The following is a 23,846-nucleotide window of genomic DNA, read 5'->3' on the forward strand; positions in this document are numbered from 1 at the left end:
GGCTGAAGCAATATAGCTGAAGATGGTAGCATCTTTTTTCCCCAAAGAATTTTCCATTGCCAAACAAAGGTAAACACCAACACAGCCTTCCTGTTCAAGGATCTGCCGGTGCCACCGACTAGGGTGGGGCAGCCACGATACCAATCAGGCTTGGAGAACGTGGTCCTTGGGGTGCTCAGCCAAGCAGAGTGTCGCTAAGCCTTTGATCTCACCTAGCAGCCTGCTAGTCCTGCAGAAGATTAGACAGTAACAAAAGCCAACACAAAGCTACAGCATAAGGCAATGGAGCAAAAGACTGAGAAGAGGGAGGAGATCATCTTTACATAGGGGCTGCGGTAGCAAAAACGCCCCCCACCCAGTGCCACCAAGGCCCCCCGCCCATGCCTCCTACTCCCCGTCTCTTCCATCAACCTGGGCAAAGCAAACACCTGTTTTGTGAGAAGAAAAGATAGGAAGTAAACCCCCCTTGGGCAGCAAGGTGCCCCCCCCAACTGCTAGCTCTGCCAGCCCCACCCGGACCACCATCTGGTTGACAAGGCACCGGAGAGCTGAGCTCATTGTTGGTGCCCAAAAGGGGTGGGGCGGGGTGGGTGGGTTGTTGGAAACAAGATTGCCAAAGCCAATTGCCACAGATGCAACCAGGTGGAGCATCCCTGAAGCACAGAGAGAGAGAGAGGGATAGATGGACAGACAGACAGACAGTTGGATAGATAGATAGATAGATAGGTAGGTAGGTAGGTAGGTAGATAGATAGAGATGAATGGATGGATGAATGGATGGATGGATGGATGGATAGGGGGGGAGGGAGGGAGAAGGAGAGAGAAAGGCGAGGCTGACATATTCATTCTCCTATTCGCCGCCAAGCAGAGCAAGAAACTGCGGCTCAAATGAAACAAAACCGCCGGAGTCATTAAGCTGCCAGAGAGAGAGAGAGAAAAGAAAGACCGGGTCACAATAACGTCCGGGGGAGGGGGAGGTAATCCTCTCTCCTCGCCTTCTGTATGAAAAAGAAAAACAGAGGGCACCGGCCAACACCATCCCAGCCCGCCCGCCCCCCCCCCTCCTTTCCGCATGCCACCGGCCGTATACCTGCACCGCCGTAGGCTTTGGCAAGCACCCAGGCCAAGCTGGCAGCGCTCCGCGCCCGCGGGAAATCATACTGATCCAAAGGCTTGATCTCGGGCACCAGGAAGCTCTTCCTCATGGCCGCGGCAGCCGCAGGGGCAGCGGCAACCATGGCCCCACCACCACCACCGGGAAACAGGAGCGGACACGGCCTGGTGTGGCGGCGGCGGAGGCGGCGGCTTGGGCGACAGCAACGGAGACTGAGCAGGCGACGGCGGCGGTGGCCCCAGCCGAGCGCATCCCCGTCCGGTTTTCTCTTTTCTTTCCTTTTTCCTTTCTCCCTCCCCTCCACAGCTCCAGGTGCGAACGCCCGCCCAGCCGTCCCGGGTTTTTCCCGCCCCCCTCCCTCCCTCCAGTCGCCACGTGATCGAGGCCGTCAATCAAGGCGCGGGGAGGAGTTTCACAGACAGGTAATTGGCCAAGGCAAAAAAAAAAGAGAGAGGAGGCGCTGGGTCAATAATATGGCTTGGGTGGATTTGAAGCCGCAGCCCGGGTTGGGTGAGGCGCGTGCGCGCCTTTGCACCAAGCAAGAGGGGAGGAGTGCGGACGCGCGGAGGGGTGGGAGCGTTTGTGCTGGCGCTCTCCCGGCGGTGGAGAGGGAGGGAACGAGAAACGAGACCGGGGTTTCCCTCATCTTCTTCCCTCCCCCTTCCCGATTATATAGGCCGGAGACGGCTACGGCAGTCATGTTGGAGACAGAGGGAGACAAGCAAACACATACAAAGGAACCGCAGCCCGGGCTGGAGCAAAGCAAGCGAGAAAGCGCGTGCTCGCTCTTTTCGTATGCACACCTCCAGCATGTTAAGCAAACAAGGGGGCGGACATGAATGACCCACCCCCGAAAAAACACGAGTTATCCCCCTCGGAGCGTACCCCCGACCTAACCAGGACCTTGGCTCATTTCCCTAGCCGAAGCGCAGCGCGAGCTTGGCTTGGCGCCCGGGCGTTTGTGAGGGAAGCGTTGCTTTGGAAAACGGAGTGGGATTACGCTGCTTTCCTCTTGCTCCGACGCGCTCCCATTTATATTTTTTATTTTTTGCCAACAAAGATGCTTTGCGGGCAGTGAAGGGATACCAATTTTTTTACTACTACACTCTGGGCGTGGCTTATGCAGGACGCCTTGCATTTTTCTTTCAACATCTTTCATTGCAAATTGGGTGCTCTGGGGTGGAGCTCCATTTTCGCTACCCCACTCCGTCGTCATCCCCTGTCCGGGCAGTAGCCCATTCCTGTTTGTGGGGCTGGGAAAGGCCGCCGAGATAGTCCAAGTGCTGCTGGGGGGGGGGGGTGTCTTATCTTTCTGAAAGAAATGCTGAGGGAGAATTTAGCTGAAAATGCTGAGGGAGAATTTAACAAAGGCCGAAATCCAGCGCCCCTGATAGGGAAGGTTTTATTCCTCCTGTGACTTTTAACTCGAGCCAACTCATTAAGGGGCGATGAGGGCACAGGCGAAATTTGCGGCTGAAAGATGAAGTAAAGACCATTCGGTTTAGCTGCAGCAAGCAATTACCATTTTGTTAGGCTGGAGCCAAGATCCTATTGATCCGGGGAACGGGGGTGGTACCTAAGGATTGAATGGCGTGGGGACCAACGCCTTAAATCCTTTAGTTTTTCAACCAGAAATTGTGGTGTGTTTTTTCGGTCCGGTATTTATTTTCCTGCTTTCGGTTGGCCGAAAACAAATCGTCGGAATTAGCAAACAAACAAAAATCCATGGCTCGTACTTTGGTTCTTCCGTGCTCACCCGTTGCATGAAATAGTTCAGTCCACTGCCCGAGTTTTATTATACCCAAAGCAGTATCACAGAAGCGTCAGCATTCAATTTGGAAGCTTTAAAAGGGAATTAGAAAAAATGCATGAATGGAGGTAAGCCTGAGCAAGACATCTTGGCACTGAGACCGTTTGAAGCCTCCACGTGCAGAGTCAAAATCATTCCAAATGCCCTTTTAACCATTTAAGCAGGGAGGTAATGGGTCTCATTTCCTTGCTTGTGTGTACATGCAAATGAAACATAGTTTCAACTGATTCATGTTGCCCCATGTTGCATGTATAAGCAAAGACAGATTCACATGCCCGTGCCACTTCTTCCTCTCCCCACCTTCCTAGCTAGGCTCTAGTGACCCACCCTGTTCGCGAGATAAGCATCCTCAAAAGCTAAACTCTTAATAAAATGTGACTTGAAATGAGAAATTTATTTCAAGTCATTTCACATTTTCAATGAGAATTTGAGATTTATATGTAGCCAGGGATGGGTTTTCCCAGATGTTTTAATTTTATTCCAGATGTCATAAGTCGTCTTGAAACTCCAAAGAGCAATCCCGGAAACAGGCAGTCCTGTACATTAACATGGAAATGATGGTCTGTTTTTCCAGTAGTGTGGAGACGGGGAAAATGTATAAAACCAGCCCTTCCAGTTTCTTGTTTTTCCACATTTGAGTCTATATAAGCTGCTTTCCTTTATACCAAGCTTGAATTTTGCCCCTTAGAAGTAATTCGTTGTTTTGTTTGAAGCAACTACTGCATCAGCTTTTATTTAAACCTTAGGAGCAAAATTTCAATCCTTTCGCCATAATAAACAACAGCCAGTTTAGTTTAGTGATTAAGGCATCAGACTAGAAATTGGAAAACAGAGTGCTAATCCTGCCTTGGGCACAAAGCCAGATGGGGATGGATGGATTTTTTGAAAAGAGGCAAGGGCAAACCACCTGAGAAAAACCTAGCCAAGAAAATTGCAGTGACGTGTCTAGGCAGTCTCTGAGAATCAGACACAATTGAATGGAAGGGGAAAATAAACATAATGAAGGGCATTTGAATCTTATCAACTAATTTAGAGTGCTTGGCACTCTCCAATTGCGCTACAATATTTAAATTGACAAAGGATTGCAGACATTGAAAGAATCCATAACAATGTAAGCTGAACAGAGAAATCTTTTGAATCTCCTGCCCTCCAGATACATTAATGACTGCAATTCCCAGAGTTACTATTCACTAGCCATGCTAATTAGAAATTTTAAGAGGTAAGTTCCAACATAACTGGTGGACCCCCATTTAAGGAAGGCTATTTTAGGCCACTTGTACCTATTTGTATTTGTATTTTTGCTTTTTTGTTCCTGGGTAGAAACCCAAATTCTTTAACAAAAGAACCTGAAGTGGCCCTGTAATTACGACAAGTACATGAGAAAACACATGTGTTTTATTTAGCAAGGAACAATGGGTCCTTTAATGTATTTGGTAAAGTATGTTAGTGGATGGCACATCTAACAAAAAAATTGAAGTGCTTCCTGACAATATATAGAGATTCAAGCAGCTAATTGCATGAGGTACATAATTTGCTAATTTGGTTGCAAGAAATGCTACATAGTTAATATCCTATGTGCCGTTTTCAGTTAAATAAACTATATTAGAAGTCTTGTGAAACTTCATATATGGAGGCTAAATATAATGTAATATCTGTATCTCTCTCTGTGTTCTGAGAGCAGAGAAAAATGGACCATAAAAAAAGAAAAATGGATCATAAAAGACCATTTTGATAGATACAAGAAGTCCCAAATCTTTATGCCTATCCATACATCTTAGATTGAGGTAGATTCAGGTGCAGGGGCCCTTTCCCAAGACATACCAAGAGAAAGGATGGCACCTGTGCAGTCTTTCAAGTACAGTATTCACCTCCCAATAACTGAAAGTTTAAGGGTAGCTTTGAACTGAGTCTAGACATTTTGAGAACTAATTGAAGAGATAGGATACTTATAACCACAAAATGGAAATCCATAATCATAGAAGCAGACTCAACATTCACATTTTTGTAAGTATTTACTAAAACTGATTTGCCATTCTAATCAATATTGTCTCTAAATTGCCTACTGAATTCTGGACCAACTAAAGTTTTCAGACATTTTTCAGAAGCAGAGGGTAATAAAATAGTCATACTTTGTTATAACTAAGATGTATAACTTTGCCAAGGCCATTGTCTCAAAACCTCTGTTGCATGATGTCACTTTTTAAAGGCTACCCATCACTGTCAGGTTAGTCAGTGGTCTGAGATAATGAAACTTTTCTTTTTTGGTGATCTTGATCTTTCAGTGGATACACACACAAACACACAAAAGATCATCTTTTTCTCTTGGCATTATTCTCCACTTCTCTTATTGATTAAATCGGGAAAACAGAATTTTTAGTGCAGCGGAGCAAAGTCTGACATTGACCCCTCTTGGGGGAATGCAGTGCAAGTTTCTGTGTGTAAATAATTAACAGATTTAGTGAGAGGTCAGCCAAAGCATTCTGTAGGGCAGTGTTTCTCAAACCTTTTGTTCCATTATTCCAGACCGCTTATCAGAAAATCTGTTTTCCCGCTTATCAGAATGTCTTTATTTAAATGTCCCTGTTGTGATTGGGTATCGGGGTGGGGACCACATTTACCCAATTTTGTATAATTTAACCAGGTTTAAGAAATACCACTCTTTAAAGTCTTTAATTTTGCCACAGTAAGCGACCCAGAGCTTCAGTGTCACCTATGCAGGTGCACATTCAAATATTGATGACAGAACTCTTACCAGCTAAGAACCTGAGAGAAGATGGTGCATGAAGAGATTTTTAAAAATGATCAAGGGAAGGCTCTAAAGAGAAAATATTTGAACTTTTTATTGTAAAAAACAATGCCAATAATATATGATGGGAACGTGATATATGAAATCATGCACTGTGTCAAAAAGATAAATACCTCCCCCCACACACACATACTTACACCTAAAATATTAGAGGTTAAGGTCATATGCAATAAAGCTACATAGTTACATTTTTAAAACAAAAATAAAGACATCTCCACCAATGTTCCCTCTAATTTTTTTTCAGTGTGGGCGGAAAAGTACTGGGCGGCATAGGAAAGTATTGGGACTGGGCGGCATAGAAATATAAATAAATAAATAAACAAGAAAAAAATTCCCTTCTTTTTTATTAAAAGAAATTAATAATAAAACAAAACCAAAATCTATTACTATTATTACTATCTTCTCCTCTTTTTCCATCCCTGTCTCCTCCCCCCTTGTGTGTGTGGTGTGTGTGTGTGAACTCTTGAACCATTTCCAACAGGTGAGCTATTGGAAATGGTTCAAGAGTTCACACACACACACACAAACGCTGGTGTTTTTTTTCTCTGTTATTATTTGGGTGCTTTTTACCATATGCTTTAAATCAAGAGTCATTTCTCTCTCTTTCTCTCTCCCCCTCTTGCTCTCTCTCTCTTTTTCTCACTTTCTCTCTCCCTCTCTTGCACTCGCTCTCTCGTTTTCTTTCTCTTTCTATTGCTTTCTTTCTTTCTCACTCTTTCTTTCTATCTCTCTTTCTTTCTCTTGTTCTTTCTCTTGTTATCTCTCTCCCTCCCCTTTCTCTCCCTCTCTCTTTCTCACTTACTTTCTCCCTCTCTGTCAGCGAAGGGGCTGCGAGAGCGCTTTCTCCAAGCGCTTTGGGAATGCCTGCCCTGCCTCTACTGCAGCCCGCTTGCCGAAAGTCCAGGACGAAAGCGCTCCCAGCGAGGGGGCTGCGAGAGGGGCGGGGCAGGCATTCCTGAAGCGCGCGGAGAAAACCCTCTCTCGCAGCCCCCTGGCTGGGAGCGCGGATGAGGAGGAGAAGCCGCAGCCACCGCCGCGGGAGAAGTTGCACCCCAAGGCAGGAGGAGGAGGAGAGGGGGCGGATCGGGCGGGCGGGGGGCAGCATCGAGAGGCCAGGGGCGGGAGGGGGCCGGAGGCACCGTGGGGAGGCAGGGGCGGCCGTGGCTCCCTTTCCTTCTACTGACGGCACCTCCCCGCCCCCGCACCTCCCCCGTGGGCTGGCAGGGGGATGGGGAGCACGCGCCCGTGGAAAAGGGTGCGCGGGGGGGTATTTTGGGGCCGCATGGGTGCAACTTACGGGGAACAGTGATCTCCACTGTCTGCTGCAGTGATTGTAGATCTTTTGGACTCAGTTACAAAAAATTCAGAAAATACCTAACTTGTCTCTCCTGCATGCATCTCCCTCCCTCCCCTTACACACAGAGAGAGAGAGAGAGAAACATAGAAACATAGAAGTCTGACGGCAGAAAAAGACCTCATGGTCCATCTAGTCTGCCCTTATACTATTTTCTGTATTTTATCTTAGGATGGATATATGTTTATCCCAGGCATGTTTAAATTCAGTTACTGTGGATTTATCTACCACGTCTGCTGGAAGTTTGTTCCAAGGATCTACTACTCTTTCAGTAAAATAATATTTTCTCATGTTGCTTTTGGTCTTTCCCCCAACTTTGTACATCCATTTATTTTAAAAAAATATGAATTGAGGCAGCTCCAGGTTATACAAGACCTTAATTCTTGAAGCAACTTTGGACAATGCTCTTCTCTGGTGTATCCTGTTTTCACATGATTTTTAGAGGCTCCTATTGCATGCATGGGCCTCTACAACCTTCAGAAATCTCACAAAAGCACACCCCATTTTAGCACAATGCTTTGAAACTCTAGAGCAGTAATGGCGAACCTTTTTTTCCTTGGGTGCCGAAAGAGCATGTGTGTGCCCTATCGCACATGCCTGAATGCCCACATCCATAATTCAATGCCTGGGGAGGGGAAAACAGCTTCCCCCATTCCCAGAGGCCCCCTGGATGCCGGAAATGGCCTTTCCCCAACTTCTGGTGGACCTAGTAGGCTCATGTTTCACCCTCCCCAGGCTCCAAACGTTTCCCTGGAGCTGGGGAAGGATAAAAATGCCCTCCCCCATCCCCTTGGAGGCTTTCTTGGAGCCAAAAATGTCCTCCCAGAACCTCTGTGCGAGCCAAGAATCAGCTGGCCGACACACACATGCAGGTTGGAGCTGAGCTAGGGCAATGGCTTGCGTGCCAGCAGATATGGCTCCGCATGCCACCTGTGGCACCTGTGCCATAGGTTCGCTGTCACTGCTCTAGAGGCTACACAAGAGCATAGCTCTCTTGTGTGACTTCCAGAGGGCATACAAGAATACAGTGATCCCCCGCTCGTTGCGAGGGTTCCGTTCCAGGAGCACCCGCAACGAGCGGGTTTTCGCGAAGTAGCGATGCGGAAGTAAAAACACCGTCTGCGCATGTGCAGATGGTGTCTTTACTCCCACAGCGCTAGCGAGGAGCCGAAGATTGGGGGCGGCGCGGCTGTTTGCCGCCGGCATGGAGGGCTTCCTAGCAGCCCCCCAAACCCGGGTTGGGGGTCCGGGGGGCGCTGTCTCTCGGCGCTTTTGAGCCGAGTCCGGGAGCGAACTCGCTCACGGACTCGGCTCGAAAGCGCCGAGAGAGAGCGTGGACAGGCCCGTTCCTTGGCGCTGTCTCTCGCCGCCTTCGAGCTGAGTCCGGGAGCGAACTCGCTCACGGACTCGGCTCGAAAGCGCCGAGAGAGAGCGTGGACAGGCCCGTTCCTTGGCGCTGTCTCTCGCCGCCTTCGAGCCGAGTCCGGGAGCGAACTCGCTCACGGACTCGGCTCGAAAGCGCCGAGAGAGAGCGTGGACAGGCCCGTTCCTTGGCGCTGTCTCTCGCCGCCTTCGAGCCGAGTCCGGGAGCGAACTCGCTCACGGACTCGGCTCGAAAGCGCCGAGAGAGAGCGTGGACAGGCCCGTTCCTTGGCGCTGTCTCTCGCCGCCTTCGAGCCGAGTCCGGGAGCGAACTCGCTCACGGACTCGGCTCGAAAGCGCCGAGAGAGAGCGTGGACAGGCCCGTTCCTTGGCGCTGTCTCTCGCCGCCTTCGAGCCGAGTCCGGGAGCGAACTCGCTCACGGACTCGGCTCGAAAGCGCCGAGAGAGAGCGTGGACAGGCCCGTTCCTTGGCGCTGTCTCTCGCCGCCTTCGAGCCGAGTCCGGGAGCGAACTCGCTCACGGACTCGGCTCGAAAGCGCCGAGAGAGAGCGTGGACAGGCCCGTTCCTTGGCGCTGTCTCTCGCCGCCTTCGAGCCGAGTCCGGGAGCGAACTCGCTCACGGACTCGGCTCGAAAGCGCCGAGAGAGAGCGTGGACATCGCCCGTATCTAGAAGAAGTTGCCACCCGAGCGCTCTTGCCCGGCGGGAGGCGAAGCATATGGGTGGGGGGGCTGTCAGGACACCCTCCCACCCCAGCACTTTGCATCCCGCCGGCAAAGAGCAATAAGGCAGCAGCTTCTGCCGGACACGGGCAATGGGCGGGACAGAGAAGCGGGAAGAATCAGGAGGTTCCTTTGGCGGCTGGAGGCTGCCTGGCACCCGCTGCAGCCAAAACAACAAAGCCAGGCAGCCCCCAGCTGCCAAAGGAGCCTCCTGATTCTCCCCGCTTCTCTGTCCCGCCCATTGCCCATGTCCGGCAGAAGCTGCCTCCCGTGCCGATGTTCCCCGCCAAGCCCAGTTCGGCTTCCCTGGCTGCTTGGCCGGAGGGGGGGGGCTCGGCCAAAAGGGGCTGGAGACGCAGCGATTTGCCTCCCGCCCCTCGCCCCTGTGCCACCGGCACGTCATCTTCCCTCCCAGACAAAAAGGCCGGCCTTTGGGGATGAAGGGGTGTGTTCAGCTCTGCGTCTCCAGCTCCTTTCGGCCGAGCCCCCCCCCCCCCCCCCGGCCAAGCAGCCAGGGAATCCGAGCCAGGCTTGGCAGGGAACATCGGCACGGGAGGCAGGAGACGATCGGGCGACCGGAGCAGCAGCCAGGGAAGCCGAGCCGCGTATGGCGGTGACGGCGGCCGTCTCCTGCCTCCCGCGCCGATGTTCCCCGCCACGCCCGGCTCGGCTCGGCTTTCCTGGCTGCTTGGCCGGGAGCTGGATGCTGGTGGTGGCGGAGGAAGGCGAATGCGGCTTGGAAGCTGGGAGGGGGGCAGAATATGGGAGGAGAGAGGCTTGCAATAGAGGGTGGAGGAAGCGGCCATGGGAGGGCGAGCTGCCTCAGGGAGGAGGATCGGGCGGGACCAGGTGGGGGCTGGAATTTCTCCGCCAGGGCGAAGGGCGGGCGAGCGGGTGCTGGGGAGGGCTTCTCGCCCTCCCGACAGCAAGAGGGGGGAGCGAACGGCGTGGGCAGGCGAAGGGCGGGCGAGCGGCAGCGAGGAGTTTGCGTGGGCGGTGGGGCAACTCCTCGCTGACGCCAGCAAGACGGGGAAGACCCAGGGAAGCCGCTGCCATCTACGCATGCGTGCCCGGCACGCATGCGTAGATGGTATTTTTGACTTCCGGGTTGAAAAATAGCGAAGTACCCTGTTCGCAATGGTTGGGGACGCAATAAACGGGGGATCACTGTATACCACATTCTCACACATCCTGCACAGCCTCCAAAAATGTTAGAATAGGGTGTGCCTTAAATAGTAGTTGACTAGTTTTGATATGTCACCCAAAACATGCGTGATATTTTTGATATGCAGTCAGAGGTTCACATCATTGGTCTACACACTGCTGAATTATATAGTTTGTAAAATGCAGCAGTGATCACCAATTTAGAGTTCGTGAAGGATAAAAGAGTAACCACCACTAATCATGATAAAATATATATAATAGTTATGTCTGGGGTGGTTTGCCTGTCAGTACCAAATCCTGAAGATCAATAGAGAATATTGGAAAGATGCTCTGCTTTTAAATTTGCAAGAAGCCAGTATGAGAATACAATTGACAAAATGAATCTCAAAATTGATCCCCCCAGAGCTCTTGCTCTGTTTTTCTATTCCCTCGCTTCCTAAGATTTGATTATCCTTTAAGATCAATCAGGAGAGCCAGGTTTAATAAGGAGCTTATTTCAATGTGGAATTTGTGCATAAATGTGCATAAAGATTATTCCAGTTTCCCTCTTCAGTCTTCTACAGTAAGCTTCACAAATTCCTCCTCAATATGGAAATGAGAGCAGACTGAGTTTTTGATGCAATTTTATTTGGGTGGTTGGTTAGTTGTTTGTTGGTTAGTTGGTTCATTTATATTTACAGTATAGACCGCTCTTCTCCAGTGGACTCAATTTTCTATTTTCGCCCTTCCAGTGGAGGGAAAGAAGATACATAACATATTTCTACTGGTACAGATACAAATTTAAAGAGAGAATGACGCTTCCTGCTGTGCCTTATTTCCCCCCAAAAGTAACCAGCTTCCCCCTGCAATGGTCCCTCCTATCATTCTGTGCCAACCTCACTCCAATTGTCTTAGATCAGAGCACTGTTCCAGGTTCATTTATTGCATTTGCATCCTGCTTTGTTTCAGAGAGCTCAAACAGGCAGGGGAGGGTTTCCCCTAATCTTAATCCTACAACAGCAGCTGTGAGATAAATTGAGCTGAGAGAGAGTGACTGCGCTCTGTGACCAACCTGGGTCTCCCTATCCAAGCCCCCATTTACCTCTCCTCCCAAATCTCCATAGGTTTGCTTCATAGCTAGGATCCCATGTATTCCATCCTATGCTATGTTCTATAGACATGCCCCCAGGAAATCTGGAAGAGGTCGGTTTAGGAAAGATTATTCTAAGTAAACATGCTTAGGGGAATACTGGAAAGGTGATATTTCTTATTTCTGTATAAAGATACAAATAAACCTTTTAAGTTCCCAAGCAGCCACCCTGTTGCATTAGTTAAAATCCTTGAACTTCACAGAAACAAGCTTATTCCAAGAGGCACATTTCTTGCTCTACATCAGTGTTTCCCAACCTTGGCTACTTGAAGATATCTGGACTTCAACTCCCAGAATTCCCCAGCCAGCATTCGCTGGCTGGGGAATTCTGGGAGTTGAAGTCCAGATATCTTCAAGTGGCCAAGGTTGGGAAACACTGCTCTACACTAATCTGATACAGGTTGCAATTTTATTTCCCAATAGTCCACTTTTCCCTGATTTTAATTGTAAATCTATTCTGAAATAGTATCCAAATGCATGCTGCCAACAGATTGAATCGGACTGTTGGCTGCAAAACTTTACCACCTGTATACTAATTATTAAACAGACATGTTTTAAGGCAATTCAACACAAATAAAATTTCATGTACTCTCTCCCCCTCTGCTCCAATCAGTTGCATCTTCTCACAAAAATTCTCTAAAAGATTAGAGAGCTTTGAGGACAATGTGGGGCAGTCAGTTGCCTAGAGAAAGGAATCAATCTTTATTAGGATCACAGCTTATTTGTGCAGGCAGAAAAAAAGAGTATTGCTTTCTTCATGTACTTAAGATCATTAGGAACAATTAAAGTCTGAGGAAAGAATATTGAAAACAGTACCACCTGTAGCTGAGCCCCCTTGTAGATTTCACCTTATACGAGTTCAAACGTGACTTTGTTTATCTTGGGATGAGCAGTGAAACCTGCCAGCTATTTTCAGAGGCAAGTAGCACATGCCAAATGCCAATGTATTTCTCTTGAATTATGATGTTGTTTGGTTTGTCTTAATTAAACATTCATGTAGTCATACTTTCAAGATTAGGAATGATAAGGAAGTGGGGCAATTGTTTTCTCTCCCTAATTACTAGTACAATCCCAGCCCTCCTTTCTTCCAGGGTCAGGATATGTTTGCCCTATCAGGTTATCTCCATGCAAATAGTTTTATTATCACCAAAATGATTCTGCCATTGTCTAGTCCACATGACCCCAGAGGTTATTATTGCTGTGATGGGTTGAGCTGATGATCCGGCTGTAATAATTTCTGCCTTGGATTCATCCTGACTGGAAAACAATACCAGGAAAAACGATGTTGGTGCCATGTCATGCAATGCATAGCACACATTTTACTTAATCAGAAGCAAATTTTGTCAATTGAAGGTTATATGTAAAAGATTCTGGGGTTAGTTCTTGTTTCTTGAACTTAGAGAATTGATTAGCAACTTCCTTCAACTGTTTGAAATCCAAGAGTCACACTAACCCCCCAATCTATATAATCAAGTTTTCCACTAAAGACGATTTTGTACAAGGTCTGGCTTGTTTCTCCTACGCAGAATCCACAGAAATGTTGCTGATAGATATTGGTGGAAGAGTATGTGAAGGAGCCTCTAGTTTTTTTAAAATAATCTTTATTAAGTTTCTACATATAAAAACAATCTAAACAAACAAAACATACAAAGAAAAAAAGGAAGAAAAATGAAGACTCCCATGGGGCCATGTGGGGTCATGTTTGTCTGAGTCAGGTTTGGTTGAAGTTTGCTGATGCAATATCCTTAGGAGATTTTGCAAAGCATTGAGCTCTGCTGCTAGATGGTAGTGGGTTAGTCCTACTATGTCTTGGAGGGTCAGGTCTTAATTCCATCATCCTGGAGCTAAAGATCTTTTTTCTTGCAGATAGTCTGGCCTAGTCCTGCTGGGGCTGCTTTCTGTCTTTAAAAAATATGTTTCTCCTTTAGGGAAATATAATATTTCTCAAAATATTCTTCTAGGAGGGGTGTAACCTCTCACAGAACTCCCCTGAACACAATTTAGGGGTGCAGCTCTTGCTCCCAAGATAGGTGGTAGCCATGGCTAGGAGAATCTTTAGACAAATTCATTTGGTGTGCCTATTCTGCCTAACCTCGACTGGAAGGCCTTAAGAGTCGTACCCTGGTCTCTTCCCACATCTTTCTCCTGGATTATTACAATGCACTCCACCCACGGACCATCCAGAAGTTACAGCTAGTCTAGAGTGCAACAGCCTACACAAGTCTGGCTGTCCTGGGGTTTGTCCATATTACACTGCTGCTGTACGAGCTACACTGGGTCCAGGTTCTTTCCAGGTCCAATTCGAGGTGCTAGTTATCATCTTCAAAGCCTAAACAGCAGAGGGCCAGGTTATTTGAGGGACTGCTTTCCCTCTGATGTTATCTGTCCAACCCATAGTGTAAGTTTGATAGTGTGGGGATGTTCCAGGACTCTTCCCATAAACATTGTGATCTGGTAGAACCTTTTCGCTATTAATTACAGATTAACAGAGTTGGAAGGGACCTTACAGGTCATCTAGTCCAAACCCCTGCCAAAGCAGGAGACCCTATATCTGCCTGTACCTAAGATTGAACTCACAACCTTCTGGTTGTAAGGCAAGAGCTCTACGTCTAGGCCATAGCTGCAGTATGGCTGTTTTTTCTTTTCTTGTTTACTGATCATGCAGTGAGCCACCCACGATTGTTCTGTACAACATGGATCACCATGTAAGCATTTTAATGAATACATTTCCTCATTGCATTGGTGTTGATGTACAAGTCCCATAATCCACAAAAGCATGGTTGTGGCACTGAAAGATTACATGTGAATTATTCCTTCCTGTCTTCTTCCAAGTCTGATCATTTTTAGCTGTTTCTGCAGGGTATTAGAGGCATTTGACTGGAATAGCCCAAACAGCTGTCATAGCCAGCTGTTTGATCTCCCTCTACATCCTTTCAAGCTGGCACGTCTCCAGTTATAACATTTCTTCCCTAATTAAAATATACCACATCTCTACCTATAAATTAAAATACACATTAGAAAATATACTTGTTGAAAAGTAAATTTAAATGGGTGGTGGTGATATGTTTGTTTTGTTTTTGTTTTTTGGCTGGGAAGCAGGATTTTTTTTTAAATTAGTAGTTGCATCTGCACATTTCCCATGTAGCCTTTCTCGGGCTCCTTTGTGCTTGTTGAAGCCTCTACTTAACTATTTAGACAGTGCAGCTCTATCTTGTTAATTTCACTCTCATTTCAGAAGGAAAGAAGAGGCGTTAGCAAGGAGAAGGAAAAGAAGTCACTCAGAGTAAGAAATGCTCGACATCGTACGAATCCACTTCATCTTTACTGGGACAATGACATACAGTGATACCTCGTCTTACAAATGCCTCGTCATACAAACTTTTCGAGATACAAACCCGGGGTTTAAGATTTTTTTGCCTCTTCTTACAAACTATTTTCACCTTACAAACCCACTGCCGCTGCTGGGATGCCTCGCCTCCGGACTTCCATTGCCAGCGAAGTACCCGTTTTTGCACTGCTGGGATTCCCCTGAGGCTCCCCTCCATGGGAAACACCACCTCCAGACTTCCATGTTTTTGTGATGCTGCAGGGGAATCCCAACAGGGGAATCCCAGCAGCGCAAAAATGGGCACTTCGCTGGCAACAGAAGTCCGGAGGTGGTGCTTCCCAGCAAGGGGAGCCTCAGTGAAATCGCAGCATTGCAAAAACACAGAGGTCTGGAGGTAGAGTTTCGAGGACTTTGATGTTTTTGTGATGCTGCGATTTCACTGATGCTCCCTTCGCTGGGAAACCCCACCTCCGGACTTCCGTTGCCAGCGAAGCGCCCGTTTTTGTGATTCTGGGATTCCCCTGCTGGAATTCCCCTGCAGCATCACAAAAACACAGAAATCCGGAGGTGGGGTTTCCCATGGAGGGGAGCCTCAGGGGAATCCCAGCAGTGCAAAAATGGGTGCTTCGGCTGGCAAAAGGGGTGAATTTTGGGCTTGCATGCATTAATCGCTTTTCCATTGATTCCTATGGGAAACATTGTTTCGTCTTACAAACTTTTCACCTTAAGAACCTCGTCCTGGAACCAATTAAGTTTGTAAGACAAGGTATCACTGTATAACTAAGAGAGCTTAAAATGCCTGGAATAAATGATGACACTATAAAAGGTTTGTAGGGAGTACAGTAAGGCTTTTTTAGGCTATCATCCTTGGTTTGCTATTAGTGCCTAATCAGTGTAAATGTCCACTCCCATGCAAATAGGACTATCTCCAAAGTCATTGGAGAGAGATAACCACTATTTCAAATCCTGCAACTAACTGGTATCTTCTTCCTTATCGTAGTTGTTTACTTAGACATTTCCGTCCTCTTTGGAAATCATCTCTATCTGGAATAATTGTAGTTCTCTCAGGGTCAGCTTGAAGTGGGAAGCAGTTTTCATCCATTGAAGGGTTTTGCACTTCATGCCAAATCATAAAAATCTAATATCTAACTTTTGAGAGAGAAGGAAAGTTCTAGTTCTGATGACTTTTTGCACATCAAATAAAGTTAAAAATAATTAATTAGTTTCTAATTAACAGTTTTTCTCCCATTCCTATATTATACAGAAGTTGTGAACAAAGTTTGCCCTTTGCATCCATGGCTTGTCTCTAAACTGCACATAGGACCTCGTAATGGGTTCTAAAACCCATTGCTACTGATTTGCATGCACACTCTGCACAATGCTTATGTCCATGCAGGTGGGCGGAGCCTTCTGTGCTGGCGCTACCAGTTCGCAGAACCGGGCCGAATCAGGAGCAACACACCAGTGATAGGACTATGAGCTTTCTCTGCATGAGAATCCAACAGGCGTTTCACCTTTGGAAAATAAAGCAAACTTATTCTACTCTAAAATTCAGAGTGTCAAAGGACTGTGCACAGGTAAAAAGAAAGATGAAAGAAAGAAAGAAAAAAGAAACGAAAGAAGGAAGGAAAGAAAAAAGAAAGAAAGAGAAAGAAAGATGAAAGAAAGAAAGGAAAGAAGGAAGGAAAGAAAAAAGAAAGAAAGAAAGAAAAAAGAAAGGAAAGAAGGAAGGAAGGAAAGAAAAAAGAAAGGAAAGAAGGAAGGAAGGAAAGAAAGAAAAAAGAAAGGAAAGGAGGAAGGAAGGAAAAAAAGAAAGAAAGGAAGGAAGGAAGGAAAGAAAGAAAAAAGAAAGGAAAGAAGGAAGGAAGGAAAGAAAAAAGAAAGAGGAAGGAAGGAGGAAGGGAAGGAAGGAAGGAAGGAAGGAAGGAAGGAAGGAAGGAAGATACAAGCCACAAAGTATCACTTCTGGGACCATCTACCATATCTTTTATTATTTTCTTATGTGCTATGCAAGGGTAAAGACTGTAGCTAGATAGGCCCACATTGTAACCAAACCAGAATAGTTAAATTTGGCTTGGACACCATGTCAATGCACTGCAAGGATTCACAGTGCATGAAAACATTAATCCTTCCAAACACAGTGAAGCAGACCCATTACTTTTCTGACAACGAAGAGCTAAAAAGAAAATTTGGCTTACCGTGAGATTACTTAGAGATTTCTTTCTAAAGTAAGATTTGGAACTGGACAGTTTCAGTTCCCTCACAAGTATTTTTTCCAGACTGATGTTTGATCACAATGTGGTGTAGAATGGAAGAATGATAATGTGTGTGCTAGGAAAATATTATATACTGTATTATATACTTCTCCCCTATTGCAGTAGAAGTTCCTAATTTAGACAAGGCTGCAGCCCGTGTAATAAACAGCTACATATTTCCGGACTTGTAAACTGATAATCTGAAAGGACATTTGAAGTCTGTCATCTGCACCTCTATAACTGTCTGCAACCCAACAAGACCAACACAGACTTCAGAGGATAAACAGAACTGCAGAAAATACAATTGCTGCCCACCTGCCTTCCATTGAGGACCTGTATACTGCACTAGTCAAAAAGAGGGTTACTGACCCCTCGCATCCTGGACACAAACTATTTCAATCTCCTAGCCTCAAAATGACACTACAGAGCACTGCACATCAAGAGAACTAGACACAAGAACAGCTTTTATCCAAACGCTATCACTCTACTAAACAAATAATTCCCTCAACACTATCAAACTTTTTACTAAGTCTGCACTTCTATTCTACTAGTTTTTCTCATCATTCCATTCACCCATTTCCTCCGACTTATTGTATGACTGTAACTTATTGCTTGTATCCTAAGATTTTTATTAATATTGATTGTTTCCTTATTGCTTATTTGACCCCAATGACAATCATTAAGTGTTGTACCTCATGATTCTTGACAAATGTATCTTCTTTTTTTTATGTACACTGAAAGCATATGCACCAAGACAGATTCTTTGTGTGTCCAATCACACTTGGCCAATAAAGAATTCTAATTCTAACTGTAGCATTACCTGTAAGGAGGTGGAAACCACACATTTAGCATTTTCTCAGCCAGACTGAATGTCTGTGCTGCCTGCCTTCTTGTGCAACTCACAAGAGCACTTTATACTGGGCTGGCGATTGCTCTGTGATTTAACTGTTATAGGATTTTTGATTAATGGCTTGTTCTGCTAGTTGAAGTAGCTTGAGTGGCTAACTCATATGTATGTGCTGTTTGGTTTTTAAATATGATAGGGTTTTATATGCTTCTTTTTTAATATTAGATTTGTTTCGCTATACTGTAATATTGTTTTTATTATTGTTGTGAGCCGCCCCGAGTCTTCGGAGAGGGGCGGCATACAAATCTAATAAACAAATAAAAATAAATACTACAAACAAACTAATGCTTAAGACTCTTCAATATAGGACCATTTCATTGCTCGTCTCTCATGCAGAAATTGACTAGAAATGGAAACAGTTTTTTAAAAATACTGTTCAGATTTCAATGCATACTTCGAGTTTAGCAATGATGTTGGCCAAATGTTAAAATGGCCTTTGGTTGGTGAATTTCCCTTTATGCCACTTACCCATCTCTTTCAGGTCATGTGGTTTCTAATTGAGGGACCATTTGTATGAGTCTTCGACTCCGCTTGATACTTGTTAGACCAGTGTTTCCCAACCGTGGCAACTTGAAGATATTTGGACTTCAACTCCCAGAATTCCCCAGCCAGCATTCGCTGGCTGGGGAATTCTGGGAGTTGAAGTCCAAATATCTTCAAGTTGCCAAGGTTGGGAAACACTGTGTTAGACCAATTAAGCAGACCAGACCAAAAAAAATCAACTCCTTATGTAGGCTAAAACTACATTGTTATTAAGACTGGCTGTAATGAGACAATATCTCAAATATGATTGTCCTATATTTCTCCTCTTTTTAATAGTTCAGTCCATTAGAGAGGTGTCTTCCTTAGCCGCTCCTGAATATTATCACTCTGGACTTTAAAAACGCTTCGTCCCATCTTGTCTACGGAACAATTCCTGCATGTCTCCGTTAAAGTCATCTTACTCTCTTCTAATAATTGACAACTTCCTCCTTGGTATGTCTACCAGATGGGAAATAAAAGGAAGACAAGGGGTTAAATTATTCTTCTGGTCGCTAGGGTTAAACAACAACCAAAAAAAAAGCTACCACAGTTTCAGTGGTTATTCAAACATCTCCTGAGTGAAACCTCTGTGGGGGATAGCAACCCGTGATGAGAAGGAATGCACAGAAGGAAGTAACTGGAGGGATTTTCTTGAAAAAGGAAAGGAAGAGCAGCAGGCAGTCTGCATAAGATCTCTCCTACAGGCAGGTGGGGAAAAGACTAATTTTCATATGGTTGAAGAAAATATGGGCAGAGGCTGCTTTCACAGTAGGTTGGGTACAGGTTGAGCATGGCATCTTTGTTCTGACCTTGAGAATAGTGAGCCATCCGCACCTTGGGAAAGAAGGACATGTGGATAAGCCCTTCAACTATTATTATTATTATTATTATTATTATTATTATTATTATTATTATTATTATTATTATTATTATTATTATTTATTAATTATTATTATTATTTATTATTATTATTTATTATTATTATTATTATTATTTATTATTATTATTATTATTTATTATTATTATTATTATTATTAATTAGATTTGTATGCCGCCCCTCTCCGCAGACTCGGGGCGGCTCACAGCAGTCATAAGAACAGTATATAGTAACAAATCTAATATTAAAATCTAAAATAACAATTTTACATTAAAAAGCCTAAAAACCCCAGTATATAAAAAACATACACACAAACATATCATACATAAAACTACATAGGCAGGGGGCAGATGTCTCAGTTCCCCCATGCCCGACGGCAGAGGTGGGTTTTAAGAAGTTTACAAAAGAGGGTGGGGGCAGTCCTAATCTCTGGGGGGAGCTGGTTCCAGAGGGTCGGGGCCGCCACAGAGAAGGCTCTTCCCCTGGGTCCCGCCAGCCGACATTGTTTACTTGATGGGACCTGGAGAAGGCCAACTCTGTGGGACCTAACCAGCCGCTGGGATTCGTGCTAATCTGATCCAGCACACTGAATTCCAAATTAGCTACTTAAATGATATTCAGAGTTTGATATTTTATCAACCCAGGGATTTGGGATAATTCCACAAAATATAGTTAACCACGAATATATTATAGCCTGCAAATAAATTGAACATAATAAAAGATAATAGGAACAGAACCCAGTAAAATTTGTCGCATGAATGGGGTAATGGTGATTTGTCTATAGCAGTGATGGCGAGGAGCCATATCTGCTGGCACGTGAGCCATTACCTTAGCTGAGCTCCAACCTGCATGTGTGTGCAGGCCAGCTTATTTTTGGGTTGCACGGAGGCTCTGGGAGGGCATTTTTGGCTTCCAGAGAGCCTCCTGGGGGATGGGGGAGGGCGTTTTTACCCTCTCCCGGCTCCAGGGAAGCCTTTGGAGCCTGGGGAGGGCAAAACACGAGCCTACTGGGCCCACCAGAAGTTGGGAAACAGGCCGTTTCTGGCCTTCAGAGGATCTCAGGGGGGCAGGGGGAAATTGAATTATGGGTGTGGCTACTCGCGTATGCATCATAGCGCACGCGGGGGTTTTCAGCACCCGAGGGAAAAAAGGTTCACCATCACTGGTCTATAGTAAACCACACTCCAGCATCATTAAAGATGTTATGAATTACACAAATAATGTTCTCATTTTTTATGAGTGAGATGGAAGTGCTTTGTAAACCAGAATTGTTCATTCCTATCCTTTTTTTCCAAATTTGGATTTATGAACAGGGTCTTTTTTTCTTCATCTTGCCTTTAGTTTTTAATAGATTGAACAAACTGCTCTGGAACCGATGTGTTGGCCGTTTGCAGAACTGACACTATCATCTAAGGAACCACAAATATTTCTGACAAATCCACCAAGCTTTGCAGTTTAGAGTTTTATTTTCTGTTCCACAGACAAATTAGATGATGTTCCTCAAGGGATGAGGAAACACTTCTGATACATAGCAAAAAAAAAAAGTAAATAGTGTTCATTGCTCTTCTTTTTTTAAAGTGGTGACGACATATGGCTTGTTTTAATCACATAACCAATTTCAGCTGCCTTTTAGTTTAACAAAAATGGTTTGCTGGCTGAAGTTATTAACATTAGCAAACACATAAGCAAAATTTAACAAAATAAATATACCTATATGCTTAAAAAATAAATCATCCAGCAGTGATAGGGTGGAGATTTCCACAAAACCTGGAAGGCAGTTTTAGTTTCTACAATTTTAAAGTCAATAGTTTTCTGTTTCAGATTTCTTTGAATTTTCAGAACTTTCCCTTCGATAAAGCCATCTTACAACCTGATCTGTGCTAAACTGCTTGCAACCAAAAAAACCACTTTATTCCACCTTTTACCAGCATTTCTATAGCCTGTACTGTATATCAATGTAAGAAATACAAGGAAATGGCTGTCTGCTCAAAGGACAGAACTATGGGATAACAAACAGATGTGCTTATTGCAATTGATTAAAGTGGGGGAGATGAGTGGGGGGGGAAAATTGTCTGAAGTATTTATAGACAATGAAAAGCCATCACTGCAATGATGCTTTCCTTGTGGTCTAGATGTGGAGACAGAGAATTATACAAATGTCTTCATTCGCATTTTAGCAGCTTAGCATATAAAGAGAAACTCCAGGAAAGGATGGAGAGCTCTTAGCCCTAATACTCCATAATAAGCTAAAAATTAGCCATTGAACAGGTTCACATGATAATCACAAGGTGAAGTGTGTGTGTTTGGCTTAGCATGTGAAATAAACCTAGACACGTGGTATATCATTTGTAGTGTATTGCTTAGTGCAGTGTTTCCCAACCTTGGCAACTTGAAGATATTTGGACTTCAACTCCCAGAATTCCCCAGCTAGCATTTGCTGGCTGGGGAATTCTGGGAGTTGAAGTCCAAATAGGTTGGGAAACACTGGCTTAGTGCAATGAAACTGTTGTGATTCCGTCTGAGGCCCCTCAGGGAACGGCTGATCCTCTGCCGGCTTCCTGCTCAGAGGGGGAGGATGAGGAACAGGAGGTTCAGGCAGACGGGGAGGAGGAATCTCAGGCTGAGGGAGAGGGAGGACAGCCAGAGTCCCCCGAGAGGGAGCTCTCCCCAGCAAGCAGCCTGGATTCCTTAGATGAAAATGCACAAGCAATAATCGATCTCCGGCAGAGAAGAGCAACACAACGAAGGGGACAATTAGCCAGGTACTTTCAGCACTAAAGAGGCAACAGCTGGGTTTGGGTGTGGTGCTCTCTGGAAAGGCTGAAAAGGCAGACCCACCCTTCCTGGCTTGTGGAGTATTATCTTTGGGAGTCCTGGGACCTGGCTGTGATCTTTGGCGTCTTGGAATTCTGGTTTGTGACTTTGAATACTGAAACCTTGGGGGGGAAAGGTGTGGGTCTTATTCTCTACAGTGGTAGGTGTGCCAGCAAGAAGTCTGCTGTATTGTCTGGCCATCAGGACTCTGCTGTGAAGTCTCATAGCCTGCCTGTTGGGAAGAACAGTTTTTTTCTCTGTGTTTATTTTTCAAACTATAAAGTGCTTTTGCTTTTACCAGCGTGTCTGGCTGCTTTTTCCAATTGGTGTTGGAGTCTGGGGGCACCCAGACAGAACAGAAACCAGCCAAGTGTAGTTATAAAAACAAGTCACAATTTAGCACAAGTCCAACCAGTAGTAGGGGGACTGCTACTCAATAAGTAGGGATAGTGTAATTAAGGTGCATGTTTCCATTTTCAGATTTTACTCATTCACTACCCCCTCCTGCTCTTGGCATCTTGAATGAGGCACTTCTCAGCACTGTTAGTCTCTCTTGGGTGCAACGATAGATTTTGAAATACTTTTCTTTAAATTCAGTTGCAGTTTGTGGAGAGTGAATCATAGCTTTATATCTTGACCTTTCTGCGGATTTCCATAACTCAGCTAAGAAGGTATTCCCTGTACTATGTCAGGTTATTATTCACCTAAATATCTGGTGCCTTTTACAGCCAGATAAGCAAACCACACAATTTTGTTACACAGTCAGTCCAACTCTGGCAAACATTCCAATAGACTTCTTTGATTAATTATTTCCAAACCCCATTTCAAAGGAAAAAGAAAAGGCAGCTATTCAAACAAACAAGGTACGGCTACCTTTGCAAGATGCACTCAGGCAAAAACACTAATCGGTCACCTTTTAACCAGGCGAGTAGTTTTCAAACTTTAAAAAAAACCCCACCTTTTCTTAAAAACATCCAAAAGGTTGTGGACTCTCACTTTGTCCTTTGCTGACTGGATTAAAACATAGTGACAAAAAGACGCTATGATTTCATGATTCATTACAGGTAGTCCTTGACTTACAACAGTTCATTTATTGATTGTTCAAAGTTACAATGGCATTGAAAAAAGTGTCTTGACTGTTTTTAACACTTACCACTGTTGCAACAATGATCCCCTTGATCATGTGATCAAAATCTAGACGCTTAGCAACCGACTCGTATTTATGACCATTGGACTATCCCGAGGGGGGGGAGGTCATGTGATCATCTTTTGTGATCTTCTGACATACAAAATCGGTCGGAAAGCCAGATTTATTTAACAACTGTGTTACTAACTTAACAACTGCAGTGATTCATTTAACAACGCTGGCAAGAAAGATGATAAAATGGGGCAAAATTCACTTAACTGCAGAAATTTTGGGCTCAGTTGTGGTCATAAGTTGAAGACTACCAGTATTTTAAATACATTCACAAAAAACAACACCCGTCTGTTGTGGTTCAGCCTGAGGCTGCTCAGGGACCGACTGTGTCTCTGCTGGCTCCATGCCCGGAGGAGGAGGACAGCGAAGAGGAGGGGGCTGAACAGTCGGATGGGGGAGAGGAAAATCAGGAATGGGATGAAGGAGAACAGCATGAGAGCCCCAGGGGGGGGCTCTCCCCAGCCA

General features: G+C 45.2%; 1 protein-coding gene across 2 annotated transcripts in view; it reads right to left on the reverse strand.

Annotated features, from left to right (window-relative positions):
* The window catches only part of CAMSAP3 (calmodulin regulated spectrin associated protein family member 3), a 50,167-nt gene extending 48,722 nt beyond the window's left edge, over positions 1 to 1,445 (reverse strand). The window contains exon 1 of one of the 2 annotated variants that reach the window (XM_070739630.1): positions 1,090 to 1,445. In XM_070739630.1, the coding sequence (XP_070595731.1) occupies positions 1,090 to 1,237 (148 nt within the window). In that variant the 5' untranslated portion in view covers positions 1,238 to 1,445. The remainder of the gene's footprint in view (positions 1 to 1,089) is intronic. The other variant, XM_070739628.1, reaches the window with a different exon arrangement.
* Positions 1,446 to 23,846: the final 22,401 nt, after the last annotated feature.

This window comes from Erythrolamprus reginae, chromosome 2 (assembly GCF_031021105.1).
Source record: "Erythrolamprus reginae isolate rEryReg1 chromosome 2, rEryReg1.hap1, whole genome shotgun sequence".
NCBI classification, from domain to species: domain Eukaryota; kingdom Metazoa; phylum Chordata; class Lepidosauria; order Squamata; family Dipsadidae; genus Erythrolamprus; species Erythrolamprus reginae.